Raw genomic sequence first — 14,947 nt, 5'->3', positions numbered from 1 at the left:
TGGCTCAACTAATCCAAAAACCCAGCTGATGAATAACCAACCTCCTCAAAATTCATCAATGACACCTCTAAAAGTGTCAGTCGACATTGTCGAATCTGAAAGAGCCCCGGAGGTTTCAACTCCATTCCTCCCAGATGCAACAGAAACCAAGGATCCCACGACATCAAGGCGAATTCGCGACTCTTCTCGAAATATCGCACGCCTCTTCAAACAAGCATTTCAGCAAGTATGGCGCGACCTTCGAGATGCGAAACCGAAAAAGTGGTACGCTCTGCGGTGGCTAGCATTTCTCTCCGCCTTGTGGAGTTGCGCGTTGATTGTTCTCATCGTTTGCTTTGCTCTGCTCTCTGCTGGTAAGTTTGGCTTCGAGGACAGCTCATGCCATCCAGATGGCGAGTTTAGTCCTTTTCGAAACAGCTTCAATTGGTGGGCGCTCAAGGGGACATTTCAGATCACGTTGAAGGTCGGGAATTTTGATTTTGCGACGGCAAAGATTATCGACGTGATATGGGATCTTGTGAGTCTTTGACTGAAAATTGGGCCCTGAAAACGGCCGACAGCTGATGTTCTTAGGTGGTTGGTCGAGGAGGGCAGACGATACTCGCTTTGATATCATGGCGGGCATTCTCGGACTACCTTGCCGTTTCCATCATAACCAAGCCTGCTACCTACACGACTGTGTGGCTTCTAAGATTTCAGACAGACCCGTCCTTTGTCTCCATCATGAGCCTCCTACATCAATTTGTCTTCCGACGGGGCTTGGCTTCGAGAACTGCCATGTCCTTCATGGTCGCAGCGGCTCTGCTAATTCTCGCTTTCCCTACCGTTGCCAGTTCAATGACTGGATACACTACCGTCAATAAAGCTTACATCGAGGTGCCAGAGACGGGCCTCATTGAGTTTTCGGCGACTTACCCAGCGGCATATGTCATCCACGACGGTTCAAGGATTGGCCTACAGGACGAGTACCTAGTGCGTCTGGGGGACTGTATGCGACCCCTGTGAAAAGCCCAAGGAAGATATAAGCTGACCCTGAATAGATTCTTCTGGGGATCCGATGATAGATGATGATTCATATCTTCCGGAATCCTATTGTCGAAACTGGGAAACAAAAGAAAAGGCAGGGCGGGGATGTTCACTGCAATACGACGTTGCAAACCGTAAGACTCGTCGGCAAGATGATTCCTCCCAACTCTAACCCAAGCGAATAGATGTTCAAGAGTATGGATGGTCGGCAAAGAGCAATAAAGATGACCAAATCAACGCCACCTTCAACAACACGTTAAAACTTCGAGGCGGACCACTCAACATATCGCCCTATTACATACCACCCTCCCTCATGTTTTACTACAACTGGTCTGACCCTTACAACCTTACTGAGTGGAGAGACTCGAAGGCGTCAATTAGCCAGGCATGGGACAAGAAAAGGCTTGTGTACGATGTCTCGGGGAAACCGTTTAATCTCACGGAACTCGAGAAGGCAGGAAACTGTTCACCAGTTCCAGACGTAAGTGTTCTCGCCCATTTGGTGTGACAAAAGCTAATCGGGCTGTTTCCTAGCGATTCCAATGGGGTTTCTCGTTCCTTCAAGTCCTTGCCCTGTCAATACTTCTCTTGCTCTGGACGTTTGGCATCGCCATCATGTGGACAAAAGCCCACATGACGCTAAAGTTGAACGGGTGCTCTACACGTTCAGCAGGATGGAAGTCGCTTCTCGAATATGCGAGCGCCATAGAAGCCGAACTCAAAGAAGCTGGTATCGACTACCGGAGTCTCGACGATGACCAACTTGACGAGAAGATTCAATCCGTCCTTCATGGTGGATCGATCTCGTCTTCGGATATTTTACCCAAAGGGATCTATAGCCTACGGAACGACACGGGCCAGGACATACTTGCTTTCTTGCCTCATGTTGCGCAATGGATAGGCAGAGAAAAGTGGTGGTTCCTCGCCCTCATCTTTTGGCTACCGGCCTGCCTCGTCAGGACCAAGTACAAGTCCTCACTTGATGGAGCGGCGTCGATGGGCGTCTACGGAGCGTTCATGGCTGCGTTTGGGGCAGTGGTTGCGTCCAGTGCAGGCGTTAACACGAAGCAGAGATTAGTGCTGTTCTTGTGTTTTGGGCTTATTTCTGTCTTGTTTTATGTCGCTGTTTACTTGCTTTGCATGATACCTGGTGTTCTGGTCGGGGTTCGAGTGGCGCAGTTCGGGTCAAAGACGGGGAGCAAGATTGTCTTGTTCTCGTTGCCATTCATTGTCAACCTAAGTATAGTTCTGGTGTGTTTTCTCCGATAAGTGGAACAAAAATGTCAAGATGGTCGTCGATCGCGCCATCCGAGCCTCGGTCTTGATTACACCATGTTTCGAGGGCCTTCCCCCTTCAGTCTTTTTTAACACCCATCAAAACCCCTGCTCGGACAGGTGAATAGTAATCTAAAAACTCGGATTTTGCTGAGACATGTTTATCTTGAATTCCGACTATCGATGCCAAAAACCGGTGCGGAGGAACTCATCTCCGGCGGACGAGGCGACGGACGAGGCAGCGGAGCAATAACCCGCCGACTCATGGTCGCTGCTTTGGGTAAATAGTAGCTTCGGGGACGGGCCTCGGCACGATTTTAATGGTCGGAACGTGTCTTTTGATCCGTAATTCCATCTTAAATATCAATAAATATTGTCTCAGGTTTTCGGTTTCGAACAAGGCCTCGTCATTTGTGATCTAACTTCTACACCAACGCACAATCGTCATGGCGCAATCACCACTCTCCCAGTCCCTAACGCTGCCCTGCGGCTTGACCTTGCCAAATCGACTAATCAAGGCAGCCCTCGCCGAGCAAATGGCCGACTCTCAAACGCTTCCCACAACGGCTCAATTCTCTCGAACGTACAACGCATGGGCAGAAGGCGGTTGGGGCATGATCATGACGGGCAACGTCCACGTCGACGAAAAGTTCCTCGGAGACCCCAATGGCACGGCTATGAACGGAAGCATTGCAGAGGAAAAAGTAATTGCGGCGTATAAGGGGTTGGCTGATACTTGCCGTCGGGCAGGGACACCGGCCATCTTGCAGATTAATCACCCTGGTCGACAGTCGCCGCTAGGAGCTGGAACAAAGTCATTTTGGACCAAGAATCTTGCGCCGAGCGCTGTGCCTCTGGACCTGGGTTCAGATTTGGTGTCGAGGTTGGCGAGCTGCGTCGTCTTTGGCACCCCCAAGGAGATGACTCTCGAAGACATTGAGACTGTCATCCAACGCTTCGCCAACGCTGCAAGGATTGCCGCTGCCGCTGGCTTCGACGGAGTGGAAATCCATGCTGCCCATGGATACCTGCTTGCACAGTTCCTATCAGCTAAGACTAACATCCGAACCGATGCTTATGGCGGATCAGCGATAGCCAGAGCAAAGATTGCCGTCGACATCATCAAGGCTGTTCGGGCCGTCGTCCCTGCAAACTTTTGCGTCGGCCTCAAGTTTAACTCTGCCGACCATCAATCTCCTACTGAGTTGCAAGAATGTCTTGAGCAGACCGCTTTCATTGCCGAAGCTGGTCTGGACTTTTTGGAGGTCAGCGGAGGAAGTTACGAGAACCCAACAGTAAGATTCATTCTTCCGGGTCTAGAACAAACGGGTTTGAAGCTGACACATATCGCAGATGATTATGGGAACCGAGGAAGTTGCCAAGTCAGAAAAGACAGCGGCACGGGAGTCCTTCTTCCTAGAGTTTGCCCGCGAGATGAGAGCTAAGCTTCCAGACATGCCACTCATGGTGACAGGAGGCTTCCGCACTCGCTTGGGCATGGAAGCAGCTCTGAAAGAAGGGGTCTGCGACCTCATCGGCATTGGAAGACCATCCGTGCTGAACCCTTCCCTTCCAGTCAACACCATCTTGAACGCCGAGGTTAGCGACGAGGACGCCAAGGTGTACGCGCGCAGAGTAGATGCCCCTAAGCTTCTGAAGAAATTTGCGCCTAGATCAGTTGGTGCGGGCGTTGAAAGCGTAAGTTGATAAATCCTTCAAGTTGGGAGTAGTGCTGACTCTGGTTTAGGCTTGGTATAACAAGCAGATGCAACAGATGGGGAGAAGGTGAGGGAGAGGTTACAAGAAGTAACCATTTCATATGTCCTGCAATATTAGAACTATATAATCAGAAGCTAGAGCCTAAATTCTTCTACAAAAGATCATGAGGAATTCAAACGATTGCTGAGTTATGTCCACAATGAAGTTGCACTCAACATGTACCTATTTAGTCACGTTTGGCCTTTGTCGCGAGATGTCTCCCGAGTGGCAACAGAAGTCATACTCTTCCTGTTGACTAACTTCAGTAGGCGTAAAAGAGCCTCTCCTCATTGTTCTCCCGTCTGATCTTGCGATTCTCACGAATCAACATCCACCTCATAAGCCAAGCCAACAACGCCGAAGCAGCAGAAAACGCAGCACTGCTCGACATGGCAATGGTATACCTAGGTTCATCCGACTTGGGCCACAGGTACTGCAAGAGTTAATATTGACCATCGAGATGAAGATATGAAACTTACCGGTGTGTAGATGGGGCTCAGCGAGGCGACGGTGTTCACTATAGCGAGGGAGATGGCCTTCTTCTCTTTGGTTTGGCCGCATGTGCTGGAGACCCAGCCGAGGATGACACTGTTGCAGGCGTAGACGCCGCTTGCAAAGGCGCACATTGCAAAGTAGCGAGCGCCTACGTTCATGGTGGTGCAGGCAAGAACGAAGCCAAAGACGGCAATGACTTTGGCCACAGTGATGTGCCAAGTTCTCTCATTCATTCGACCTATTCCACGGTCAATATAATGGCTTCCTGTGCTGGGTTTTCGAAACCTACCAGAGTTGGCAGCCCACGCAATGCATACAATGCCAGAGATGATGTACGGCGGGCAAGTCAAAGCAAGAGTTGCATTCCTACCAAAGCCCAACGTGCCCACGATAGTTGGAAAAAAGTTCTTGAAATTGCTGGCAGCCATATGAAAATGTTGCATGAAGATGAGGACCCAGAGCCGAGGATCCCGGCAGGCGTCGATGAGGCCGGCCCAAGTTGTCGTGTTTGTCTTGATCTGCACTGTATCGGCCGCGACTCGCGAGTGGGCTAGTTCCCTTTCCTCCTCTGAGAGCCAGCGGGTGTTGATGGGTTCGTCTGGGAGGATCCAGGCTGACATGACCGAGATGACAAAGGTGATTATGCCTTGGAGAATGAAGAGCCATCGCCACCCGGAAAGGCCTGCAACGCCGCTCATCTCAAACACCCCGATGGCGATGAGACCAGCAAACGCCGTTCCGCAGATATTGGCTGTGAAGAGGATCGAGATTCGAGTGGCAATTTCCTTGCGTGTATAGAAAATCGAGAGCATGTAGAGGGCGCCGGGGTAAAAGGGAGCTTCGGTGATGCCGAGGAAGAAACGCGTAAGGAGGAGGCCCTTGAAGTCCTTTGCAATGGCGGTGAGGGTGCTGACAACAGCCCAGAGGGCCATCGCTCCGGACATGAAGAGGGAAGGTCGAAGACGGGTCATGAGCATGTCTGAAACAAGTTAGTGAGTGTACGACTTTGGGAGGAGAGGGAGACGAACTAGATGGGATCTGCCCCAGAATATATCCCACAAAGAGGATAGAAACACACGTCTGATACTCTGTGGAAGAGAGGTTGAGCTCTTCCTCAAGGTTATCCAACCGAGCGACGGTGATGGCATTCCGATCAAGATAGTTGAACCAATACATGATCCAGAGCATGGGGAGGATGACCCAATCCAGCTTGCGAACAAGTCTAATTTCGGCGGGATTGGTCTTGCTGCGAGCGCCTGTGTCATCTCTCGCTGCAGAAGCATGGCTTTCATGTTTCTCCAGGTGATGACACTGGCCCTTCTCCTCGTCTTGAGCCAGCTGGTCAGCGCGTGGAGCCTCAGACATGTTGTCGTGTGTTTATGATGCAATAGAGAGTGTAGAAGAAGTGGTGGACTTAATGAGAAAGTCTCCATGACGGAGAGGCGAGTCGTCTTGATATAGGCCTCGAGGAGCAGCCAGTGGCCATATCCAGAGTCCAGATTACCCCGGACTACCCCGCGTTGCGCTAGTGATGCCGGCCTGGTCGAGATGTTCCCCGCCTGGAAACAAGGTTCACGCACTTTGGCTTGCTAGTCACGCTCCATGTAGGTTGCCCAGAGCTTGGCCCGGTTTGGGGCGTTGGGAGGATTTCTCTGAGCCAAAGCACCAGGCTATCTGCTCAATAAACCAAATAGAATGGCCTTGAAGGCTCCAAGGGACGTATTGAATATCTTGTGCGAACATGCCGAGGGAGTTTGTTGCCCAAGCAGCATACGAAAGGGGTTTCAAGACATGGACAACGTGCGCAGATCAGTCCCATCTTCTCACCCATGAATCTAGACTAGACTGTAGCCCCTGCACCATTACCCCCTTCCAACAAGATCCCAATTAAGCGCCATCGTATGAGCCGTGGTTGCCGTTGGAGCTGTTCCGGCTAAGGGCGGGCTCATCCGGACCGGGGTGGATATCAATGGCCCGGAGAACATACCGGCTGAGAGAGGTGTGTTTACCAAGCCATTTCCCCGAACTTGGCATTGGATACTATCTGCTAGCTCAGTTATCCCATCGAGGGCCAGGCTTGAACTATAAAAAAGAACACATTATTGGCATTGGATACGTAGTGGTGGATTGGATGAATTATCCCAAGACGGCTAAGAGAAGCTCTCTCCCTGCCGCCCCAAGTCAAACTATTCCGGGCCCAGACCAGGGAGGCTCCAGAGAAAGTTGAGAGAATCAATGTCCAACCCCAGGGACAACTGATCACACCCTCCTCCAAATGGTGCGATGCTAGAATCAAACGGAAGCGAGACCCAAGTGTCCCCCGCGTCAAAGCCCACAAAGCCGAGGTCATCTCCCATCGTTGCCATGTACCCTTCTGCCCCCTCCGTTTCGTTCTCGCCAGCACCGTTGGAAGGCAGAGCTCGAACATGTTGCTCACCAGCGCCCTGTCCTCGGCTCGCGGTAAGATGAGCCCGGAACTGGGCGGTATGCTTCTCTATCAGGGCTGCATACCTCAACGCAAAATCCATGTCATCAGGAGGGGATGAATTCAGCGTAGAAGTGCACTGATCCAAGACATACAAAGCATCGTTCACATCAGTGTGTGTAGAGCCGACACTTAACGCCTTGAGGAGAAACACAGACGAGCTAATGACGCTGATCTTTACGCGGGCAGGCGCGTAGGGAAGCTGGGTCTTGAAATCACTCATGGTTGCGATACGGAGGACCTTTTTGCTGTCCGAGATGACTTCCTGCAGGAACCTGGCATCCTTGGGAGTTATAAACGCGGATAGAACCTCGTCTGGGTCTGTGTTGGCGGTTGCGAAGCCGGCGGATGAAGCTCGTGCGACTACTGCTTGAATCGAAATGGCGCCTGTGCAAGCCTTGAGGTGATGGTACTCGATCAGAAGGGAGTCCCTAAGGGGTTCCTTGATATCTACCCGCTTGATTAGCTAATGGAGCAGTGTCGACACGAACCACTCCTACCTTTGCACAGAGAATCATATTTCTGTTGCCATTTTGACAAGGATGCCGCAAAGTGCTCCAGTAGGTCTGCGTAATGGTCGCCAAGAACCTGGCTCTGGAGATGTGCTGCGGACTGAAAGAACATGGACGAAGCCGTACGCGACAGTTGAGTCAGCTCTACGCTCAAATCCATGTAGGCTGTCCAGGACCGATGAGCGGGCTCATCCGAGTTCTGCAATAGCAGCCGCGAAGCAGTAACGGCTATGCTCTCTGGAAACACTGATGGATAGCCCAACCTCGTGGCCGTCTGTGTCAAGTAGACATATAGAAGCTTTTGTGCCCTGAGACTGCGGATTACTTGCAGTTCTGTTGACCTCGAAGCTTCGGGTCTTTGACTTGAAATAACCCCGAGCTCGTACGCAAGGTTATTGGCCATGCCCAAGAGCATCCAAGACATTCTATTTGCCCGCTTGGCGGGCTCAAAGACATCGTCCTTCCACCTAATAAGAGGAGCCTCGTCGTTCATCCTCCTACGATTCACAGGATCATAACCAGGTGATATGAGTAATGCATCCCAACCATCGGTTTCCGGAGGGAAATGCAGGGCTCGGGGGTGCCAGTCCGAGATCAGCATCAGGCTCTCGACGGTCCCGATCGCTCTCGTCTTGGCTGTCGAGGTCTTTTCCTGACCGAGCAGAATCCGTTTGATGAGCATCTCGCAGTGACTCCAAAGGCGTTGGTGGATGTTATGACTTCGTGAAGTACCGCCGGCTCCGGGGAGCATGAAGAATCGTGAGGCTATGGTGAGGATGGTACAGCATAGCATGGCCTCTTCGTGAATCAGGTGTGTATGAGCTGAGTGGCTTCGAAACTGGTCGACGATGACGGGCGAAAGAGGCTGTAGTTTCTCAAAGAAGCTGTCACTGTCAATTGAAGCCAGGAGGAAGGGAAGCTGGGACTTACAGATCCATGTACGTGACAGCCTCTTGAGCTGTGAACAAGCCCTGACGCACAAAGCGACATTTGTCCCACAGGTCCAAGGTGGAATCTTCGGGTTCTGACAAGGCGGTGATCGTGAAGCCCACCCCATTGAAGCCTCCAGGTGTGATTTTTGGGCCATTGGTCGGCTGGGATGGCGTTGACGCGGCGACACTGCGTTGTCGATCAACTGCATCCGACAGGATATCCAGGGCATCGTTGGTGCCCGTCACAATGCTAGATCTCACTCGGTCGTAGAGAGAATGTCCTGTGTTGTTAGGCGATTGCGAGAACCCTAAAGCATCTCCCTGGTAACCGCCTAGCGACACGTCCAGCTGCTTGGGCGACGCGCCGGGCAGCTGGACTTCAGGAAGGGGATGTTGACGAGACGTCGTCGCCGTCTCCTGCTGTGTCCATTTGGGAGGTTCACGGTGCTTTGGTCCTCTTTGACGATGATCAAAGCGACACTCTCGATGTTCCCTCTCACACTTGTTGCACGGGGGCTTGTCCTTGATGATGCACCTCGACTTGCGAGTTCGGCACGAGACGCATGCGACATAGCTCCGCTTGAAGGAGCGTTGACTGTTAGAGGGACCGGGACTCTCCATTGTGTGGGAACAAGAAATTCTGCCAGAAAGATCGGACCTTGCCAATTCGTTGTCGGGGTCAAGATCGCAGGGGAAGAAGTTGAGGGGTCGTATCCGGGGCCGCGAGTATCCGCGTCGGTCCGGCCCCATCCGGTGGGGTCCGGTCGACATGGGAATCTTAGGAGAGAAGGAGACGCCACGACCAGTCAATCGCGTCTTTGAGACATTCCTGTACAATCATGACGTCTAACCAGTAAGCACGGCAGATGCGGAGAGAGAACCAGATGGGGCCGATCATCGGAGGGTGTCTCGAGCATGACGACAGCATCTCTGGTATAAAGTTGACGACATGTGAACCTCGTAGCAAAGCATCAATCGGATAACATCCAAGGAAACATCACATCTCTTGCAAACTTTACTCCGAAACAACATCGCCAATATGTCCAAGTCCATCGTCAACACCAACCCCTACCCCTTCCACTTCGAGGCAAGCCAGTACCCAGCCGTTCAACCCAGCGGCAAGGGCGTCAAGGTCGACTTCTCCAACTGTCGCGGCGCCACCCCATCCATCCAGGCTTCGCGTCTCAGGGCCATGATGCGTGAGGCCCACGACGACCCCTCCAAGATTGTCGCGCACGTCTGCAGCTACGACGCCCTCAGCTCGCGACTTTGCGAGGAGGCAGGGTTCCCGATTCTCTTCCTCGCTGGATATGCCATGGCTTCTGCATTTGCGCTGCCGGATACTGGGTACATTGCTTATGGGGAGGTTGTGAATAAGATCCAGGAGGTTGCCAGAGCAACGACAATTCCTATTATCGCAGACGGTGACACAGGCTATGGCGGCCCTATGAACGTCCGTCGAACTGTTCAGGGGTAAGTCTAGACTGCGAACCCGCGTCCAATATCAGTCATGTTAACGGTTGGTGGTAGGTTCGCGCTGGCTGGAGCGGCAGGTATCATGATTGAGGACCAGACTTGGCCAAAGCGTGAGACATTCCATTACCCCAAATTCCGGACAGTAATCTAACCCACCGTGCTAGGCTGCGGTCACACCGCCGGCAAGAGTGTCGTCTCCAGAAGCGAAGCCTACGCTAGATGGCAAGCCGCCGTCGACGCCCGAAACGAAGGCCAAGACATCTGGATCCTAGCCAGAACCGACAGCCTCATCCACGGCTATGAAGAGGCCGTAACCAGAGCCCGAAAGGCCATCGAGATTGGTGTCGACGCCGTCTTCGTCGAGGCCCTTCCCGACCGAGAGTCCATGGCCCAACTTCGAAAGGATCTCAACTTTCCCGTCTTCGCCAACATTATAGAGGGAGGAAAGACAGAGAACTTGTCGGCCAAGGACCTTGCTGAGCTTGGATACTGTGGTGTCGCCTACCCTTGGACTCTGGTGGCTGCTAAACTAAAGAGCATCCGCGAGACGCTTGAGGGTGTCAAGGGGTCGCTGCTTGTCGGAAAGCCCCCGGTTGTGCTGTCTTACGGGGAAGTGTGCGAGGGGGTCGGGTTCAATAAGTATTATGAGCAGGAGGAGAAGTATCAGTATGAGGGACGAACGAATGGCGCCAACGGTCACCAGTGGAAGTATTAAATGAAGTATCAAAGAGATAAAGGCTTAGAAAGGCAAATTGTTGAAAGAAATGTTACGGGTTCAGGAGAACATACAGAAATATCAAAGAACCGATTTGGTCAGTCTTTCAAATTGCAGTGTTCAGGGCAGAATGTTGTTCAGGTCAAAGGCGATGGAACAACTCCTTCAGCTATAACAGTAAGCCTACTCTGGATATAAAATTGTGGCCCCATTCTACTCGAATGAATACAAGTCGTTCACTCAGAGTCGGCGTGAAATAGAGGTGTGAGATTCAACGAAACGGATCCCTCAACCCCGTCCTCTGAACCCATCCTCTAAACCCGTCCTCCAACGCCGGTATTGGCCAGCTACTCGACGAGTCCATTGTAAGTTCAACGATCCCCCTTCACTACTCGACACGCTAGAAGATGTCACGGCCTGGAGCCGTTGCAGGCCGTGTCAGCCATTAACCAGACCCCATTGTTAGATCGTTCATCTTCGTAACACAATCAAGCACCCCAGAAGGCCAGAAAAAGTGGCCGGACCAAGCACGGAACAGGCGATGCAGAAACAGTCTATCTTCTATTCTCGAGGCTGACATAACTTTTACGGTGAAACTATCATTTGCTTCATAAAGCAAGTTTCACAAAGTGCCCGTATGGGCTACACTCATGGCTTTGGTTGTTGCAGAGGGCTAGTGCCGACTCGTACAAGAACCTGACCAGCGGCCTATCTTCCATGCCGACCCTCGCGTATGACGTCCCCAGTCATTTTCATAAGTTTGACACCTGGAATGGTGACATATCCAGCCTGGAAGCTTCTGCAAACTCGCATTTGCGCCGTCTACCGCTCAGTGGCAGAGTTGTGAAGGCTGTAGGATGTTAATCAGAGTATCCCTGAGACTCCATCGGGACACATACCTAATGTCGTCTTGATCGATGACAGGCTTGTTGTCTTCTTCTTCTTCTTGGACCTTGCGCACATTCACTGGGCCACTGTTGGAAACCAGTGTGAGCTTCTTTGCGTCCGAGCCCTCCTCCTCGACGTTCTTTCTCTTTTTGCCCTTGGCGCGGATCTCGCTGAGGTGCTCGAAGTAGCTCTCTGGCACATCCGTTTGGTACTTTCCACAGAAGACTCCAACTTCAAAGTCCTTGATCTGGGTTTCGCCATCGATGGCATCGAGACAGGCGGCCTTGAGGTCATCCAGTGACTGGTAGATCAACTAAAGACTCGTCAGCGATGCACGTTTGTAAGCGAGAGGTGAGTTACCTCATCGGCGCCGATCTCCTTGGCGATCTCCTTCACAGTCCTATTGTGAGCAACGAGCTCTGCGTTGTTCAGTTAATACCCTTCCAGAAGCACATCTATGCGGTATACTTACGTGCGGGGTCGGCAAGATCAATGCCATACTGCAAGAGGTTGCGTTAGCCAGAGTTCTTCAAGAGTTGCTACTCGCTGTATTGGCAAGAAACTGAGCGAGTGCAGTCCGACTTACCACGTGGGGGTGTGTGATTTCGGGAGAACACGAAGCCAGGATGACCTTCTTGGCACCAGCTTCTCTGCTCATCAAAACCTAGAGGTAAAGTTAGCCACTTATCTTATCGGATAAGATGCTCCCGCCAGTCCCAGAAGAGCATATCTTGGCACTTCGTGGCCAGCAGAACAAGGGTACATACAATTTCTCGTGACGTGTTACCACGGACGATGGAATCGTCAACCAACAGGACAACCTTGTCCTTGAATTCCGACGCAATGGGCGACAGCTTTCGTCGAATGCCCTGCTGTCGTGCCTTTTGGCCCGGCTGCAACATTGTTAGTGCTGCCGACGTAACCCCGAGGAGGGCGGTAAGGGATCAACAAACCATGATGAATGTTCGGAAAGTGTATCTGGGCAATTGGTCAGTTATTGATTGCATAGTCAAGCTTGGGAGTTTCATACCTGTTCCTGACAAAAGCATTGGAGAGCGGTTTCTGCAGACGGCTCGCCAGGGCAGCGGCGGATGTGTTGCTTGTCTTTTGACAGAGATTCGTCAGTTTACCAGCTTGCATATGGAAACCCAACGCGAGCGCTTACCTCGGGAATTGGAATAACTGTTCAAGGTCGGTCAGTCAATCTGTCGAGAGTAGACTCGGCAAAAAAGGAGTTACTAACCAACATCAATCTCTTGGACACCCTTCTCGCCCAGCACATCCTTAACCCTCTCTGCGAGCCTCTCTCCCATGTTCTGCCGACTGCGGTAGATGGAGATTCCATCTTGAGAGGAGTCAGGCCTAGAGAAATAGACCATTTCGAAAATGTCGGGGGTGTATGACTTCATCTCGACAATTTGTCGGAACTGGGGATGACCACCCTTCTGGATGAAAACGGCTTGTCCGGGCAGAATGTCGACAATGTTAGTAAAGCCGAGCTGGGTCAGAGCAACAGACTCGGAGGCCATGAAGTAATCCATGGTTCCATCAAGAGTGGCAGAAGGTCGGGATCCAAGGCACAGGGGGCGGATTCCGTTCTCATCTCTGAAAGGACATTAGTGGCAACTCCAAAACAGGCACGGAGATCAAATTACCTGAAACCGAGGACACCAAAGCCGGTGATCATGGCAACACAAGCAAAGCCACCCTTGCACCTCGAGTACACTTCACGGAGACCGGCGAAAATGTCGTCCACATTGGCTCGAGCCTTACCGAGCTCGTGCAGAGCGTGTGCGTAGACGTTGAGGCTATCAAATCAAGGTTATCAGATGCCCAACGCGAGGCCACTAGAACAAAATGAGCTTACAGAAGTTCTGAGTCAGAGTCGGTGTTGACATGACGGTGGGCCTCGAGATCCAAGAAGCTACGGAGTTCCGTGCTGTTGACCAGGTTGCCATTGACAGCCAAACTCAAACCGAAGGGGCTGTCTGTTGGAAGGGAGTGCCGTCAGTACACTTAAAAACATCTTGGGTTGTTCTTGGGGTACAACTTACTGACTAGAACATGTTAGTTTCAATTTTTCAGCGATAGGTTGTGGTCACTCACCATAGAATGGCTGGGCCTCAGAACTACAGCAGGAGCCGTCAGCAGATACTCCTTGAACAGCAACAGGAGACGCTTACGCAGAGGAAGTTCCAGCAGTAGGGTACCGGACGTGAGAGATGCCGGCATATCCGGGCAGGGTCTCAGGGATACGGGCTGGTTCCTGGAAGACCTTGGAGGCGAGGCCGTTGCCCTTCATCTGATACAGTCTTCCTCCCTGACAGACCGTGATACCAGCAGCATCTTGTCCACGCTAGTACCAACATCAGCACCATGATGAGAGTGATGGAAAATTGTGGGTACTCACATGTTGAAGATAGTAGATGCTCTCGTGGAGCTCGATACCAGCCGTGGTGGCTTTGGGATCGCCGAGCTGGGTTGAGGTGAGCCAAGGGTCTCATCAGCACGAGGATGAGGGTGGGGACTAACAAGAATGGCACTGATACCACACATTGTCTCGCAGGTGTATCGATTGTAACTCGAAAGAGGGTATCACCCAAGTCGTTGCGCAAACAATGATGCCCTTGTTGATGTTGCTCAACGCAGTGACCTTTTGTTCTTGAGGCGAGATTGAGATTTTAGTGGGCACTGAAAAAAGCTGCAAGCACCGGACACCGGAGGAGGGTGGGGCGGATGGGATGCCTCAGGCCCGAACCTTTCCACTGGTTCGGCGGGTAGTCATGATTGCCTTCACCAAAACTCTTTCGACACCAAAAGTATTAAAATTAAGAGTCCAATGGTTGTCCGCCCGTGGCCTATCAATATCTAGTTGATTGTTGAACAAAGACAATGGCCCGAGAATGCGAAACCGGCAATTGGGGAATTTGCGTAGGTACGCCGATGCAAGCACCCCAATTGGGTCCCTGCCGCAGGGCAAGGGCCTATCGCGCACGGCGAACACGATGGGAACCAGGATCAGAAATAGATAGCCCGAGGTCATGGACCGAAGGCGGGGTTGTCTCGGGCCAAGTTGGTTGGGGCGCGCGATTAAAGATTAGAGTCATTATGGCAACCTTCAGCCTCCAATGTGCGATATCCCATTAGCAACCACATACCTGCCTAATGTTCTCGGTATTATCAGTGACTTCAGTGAGCTTCGGCTCCGCTTCTTACTCAGAGGCTTGTTTCAATACTCGAATCATCCTTCCGGCCCCGTGATGCTCAATGGATGAGAACCTGTTGGAGAGGCTAGAACTGACTCGCGATCTCAACGGCCTCCGTTCGGGGGCGATTGGCCAAGGCGGGCCGGAAAATGATCCGCAGCCACCCTAGAGTGGAACAC

General features: G+C 52.0%; 5 protein-coding genes across 5 annotated transcripts; 2 read left to right on the top strand and 3 right to left on the bottom strand.

Annotated features, from left to right (window-relative positions):
* Positions 1–58: 58 nt before the first annotated feature.
* MRS44_001909 (uncharacterized protein) lies at positions 59–4,090 on the top strand (the record flags this gene model as incomplete). Its single annotated transcript, XM_046282873.2, has 8 exons — positions 59–517; positions 574–988; positions 1,041–1,160; positions 1,212–1,507; positions 1,561–2,277; positions 2,772–3,596; positions 3,655–3,999; positions 4,049–4,090. The coding sequence occupies 8 exons, from the start codon at positions 59–61 to the stop codon at positions 4,088–4,090; spliced, it is 3,219 nt and encodes a 1,072-aa protein (XP_046124775.2).
* Positions 4,091–4,321: 231 nt separating this feature from the next.
* Positions 4,322–5,919, bottom strand: MRS44_001908 (uncharacterized protein; the record flags this gene model as incomplete). The annotated part of the gene is made up of 4 exons (XM_046282872.1): positions 4,322–4,492; positions 4,539–4,792; positions 4,844–5,533; positions 5,583–5,919. 4 exons carry the CDS (start codon positions 5,917–5,919, stop codon positions 4,322–4,324), a joined length of 1,452 nt encoding a protein of 483 aa, XP_046124774.1.
* Positions 5,920–6,441: 522 nt separating this feature from the next.
* Positions 6,442–9,104, bottom strand: MRS44_001907 (uncharacterized protein; the record flags this gene model as incomplete). Its single annotated transcript, XM_046277847.2, has 4 exons — positions 6,442–6,544; positions 6,820–7,489; positions 7,540–8,435; positions 8,482–9,104. The coding sequence occupies 4 exons, from the start codon at positions 9,102–9,104 to the stop codon at positions 6,442–6,444; spliced, it is 2,292 nt and encodes a 763-aa protein (XP_046124773.2).
* Positions 9,105–9,522: 418 nt separating this feature from the next.
* Positions 9,523–10,674, top strand: MRS44_001906 (uncharacterized protein; the record flags this gene model as incomplete). The annotated part of the gene is made up of 3 exons (XM_046279768.2): positions 9,523–9,956; positions 10,014–10,069; positions 10,124–10,674. The coding sequence occupies 3 exons, from the start codon at positions 9,523–9,525 to the stop codon at positions 10,672–10,674; spliced, it is 1,041 nt and encodes a 346-aa protein (XP_046124772.1).
* An 822-nt stretch (positions 10,675–11,496) lies between these two features.
* MRS44_001905 (uncharacterized protein) lies at positions 11,497–14,118 on the bottom strand (the record flags this gene model as incomplete). Its single annotated transcript, XM_065623869.1, has 16 exons — positions 11,497–11,524; positions 11,574–11,875; positions 11,923–11,981; positions 12,035–12,062; positions 12,149–12,226; positions 12,330–12,455; positions 12,516–12,540; positions 12,593–12,666; positions 12,728–12,744; positions 12,806–13,167; positions 13,218–13,370; positions 13,430–13,550; positions 13,669–13,691; positions 13,746–13,918; positions 13,973–14,038; positions 14,095–14,118. 16 exons carry the CDS (start codon positions 14,116–14,118, stop codon positions 11,497–11,499), a joined length of 1,659 nt encoding a protein of 552 aa, XP_065480283.1.
* Between the last annotated feature and the right edge of the window lie 829 nt (positions 14,119–14,947).

Source organism: Fusarium solani, assembly GCF_023522795.1.
Source record: "Fusarium solani strain SB1 chromosome Unknown bctg00000000, whole genome shotgun sequence".
NCBI classification, from domain to species: domain Eukaryota; kingdom Fungi; phylum Ascomycota; class Sordariomycetes; order Hypocreales; family Nectriaceae; genus Fusarium; species Fusarium solani.
Note: the sequence above shows the minus strand (reverse complement) of the source record. Positions and strands in the feature narration are given on the sequence as shown.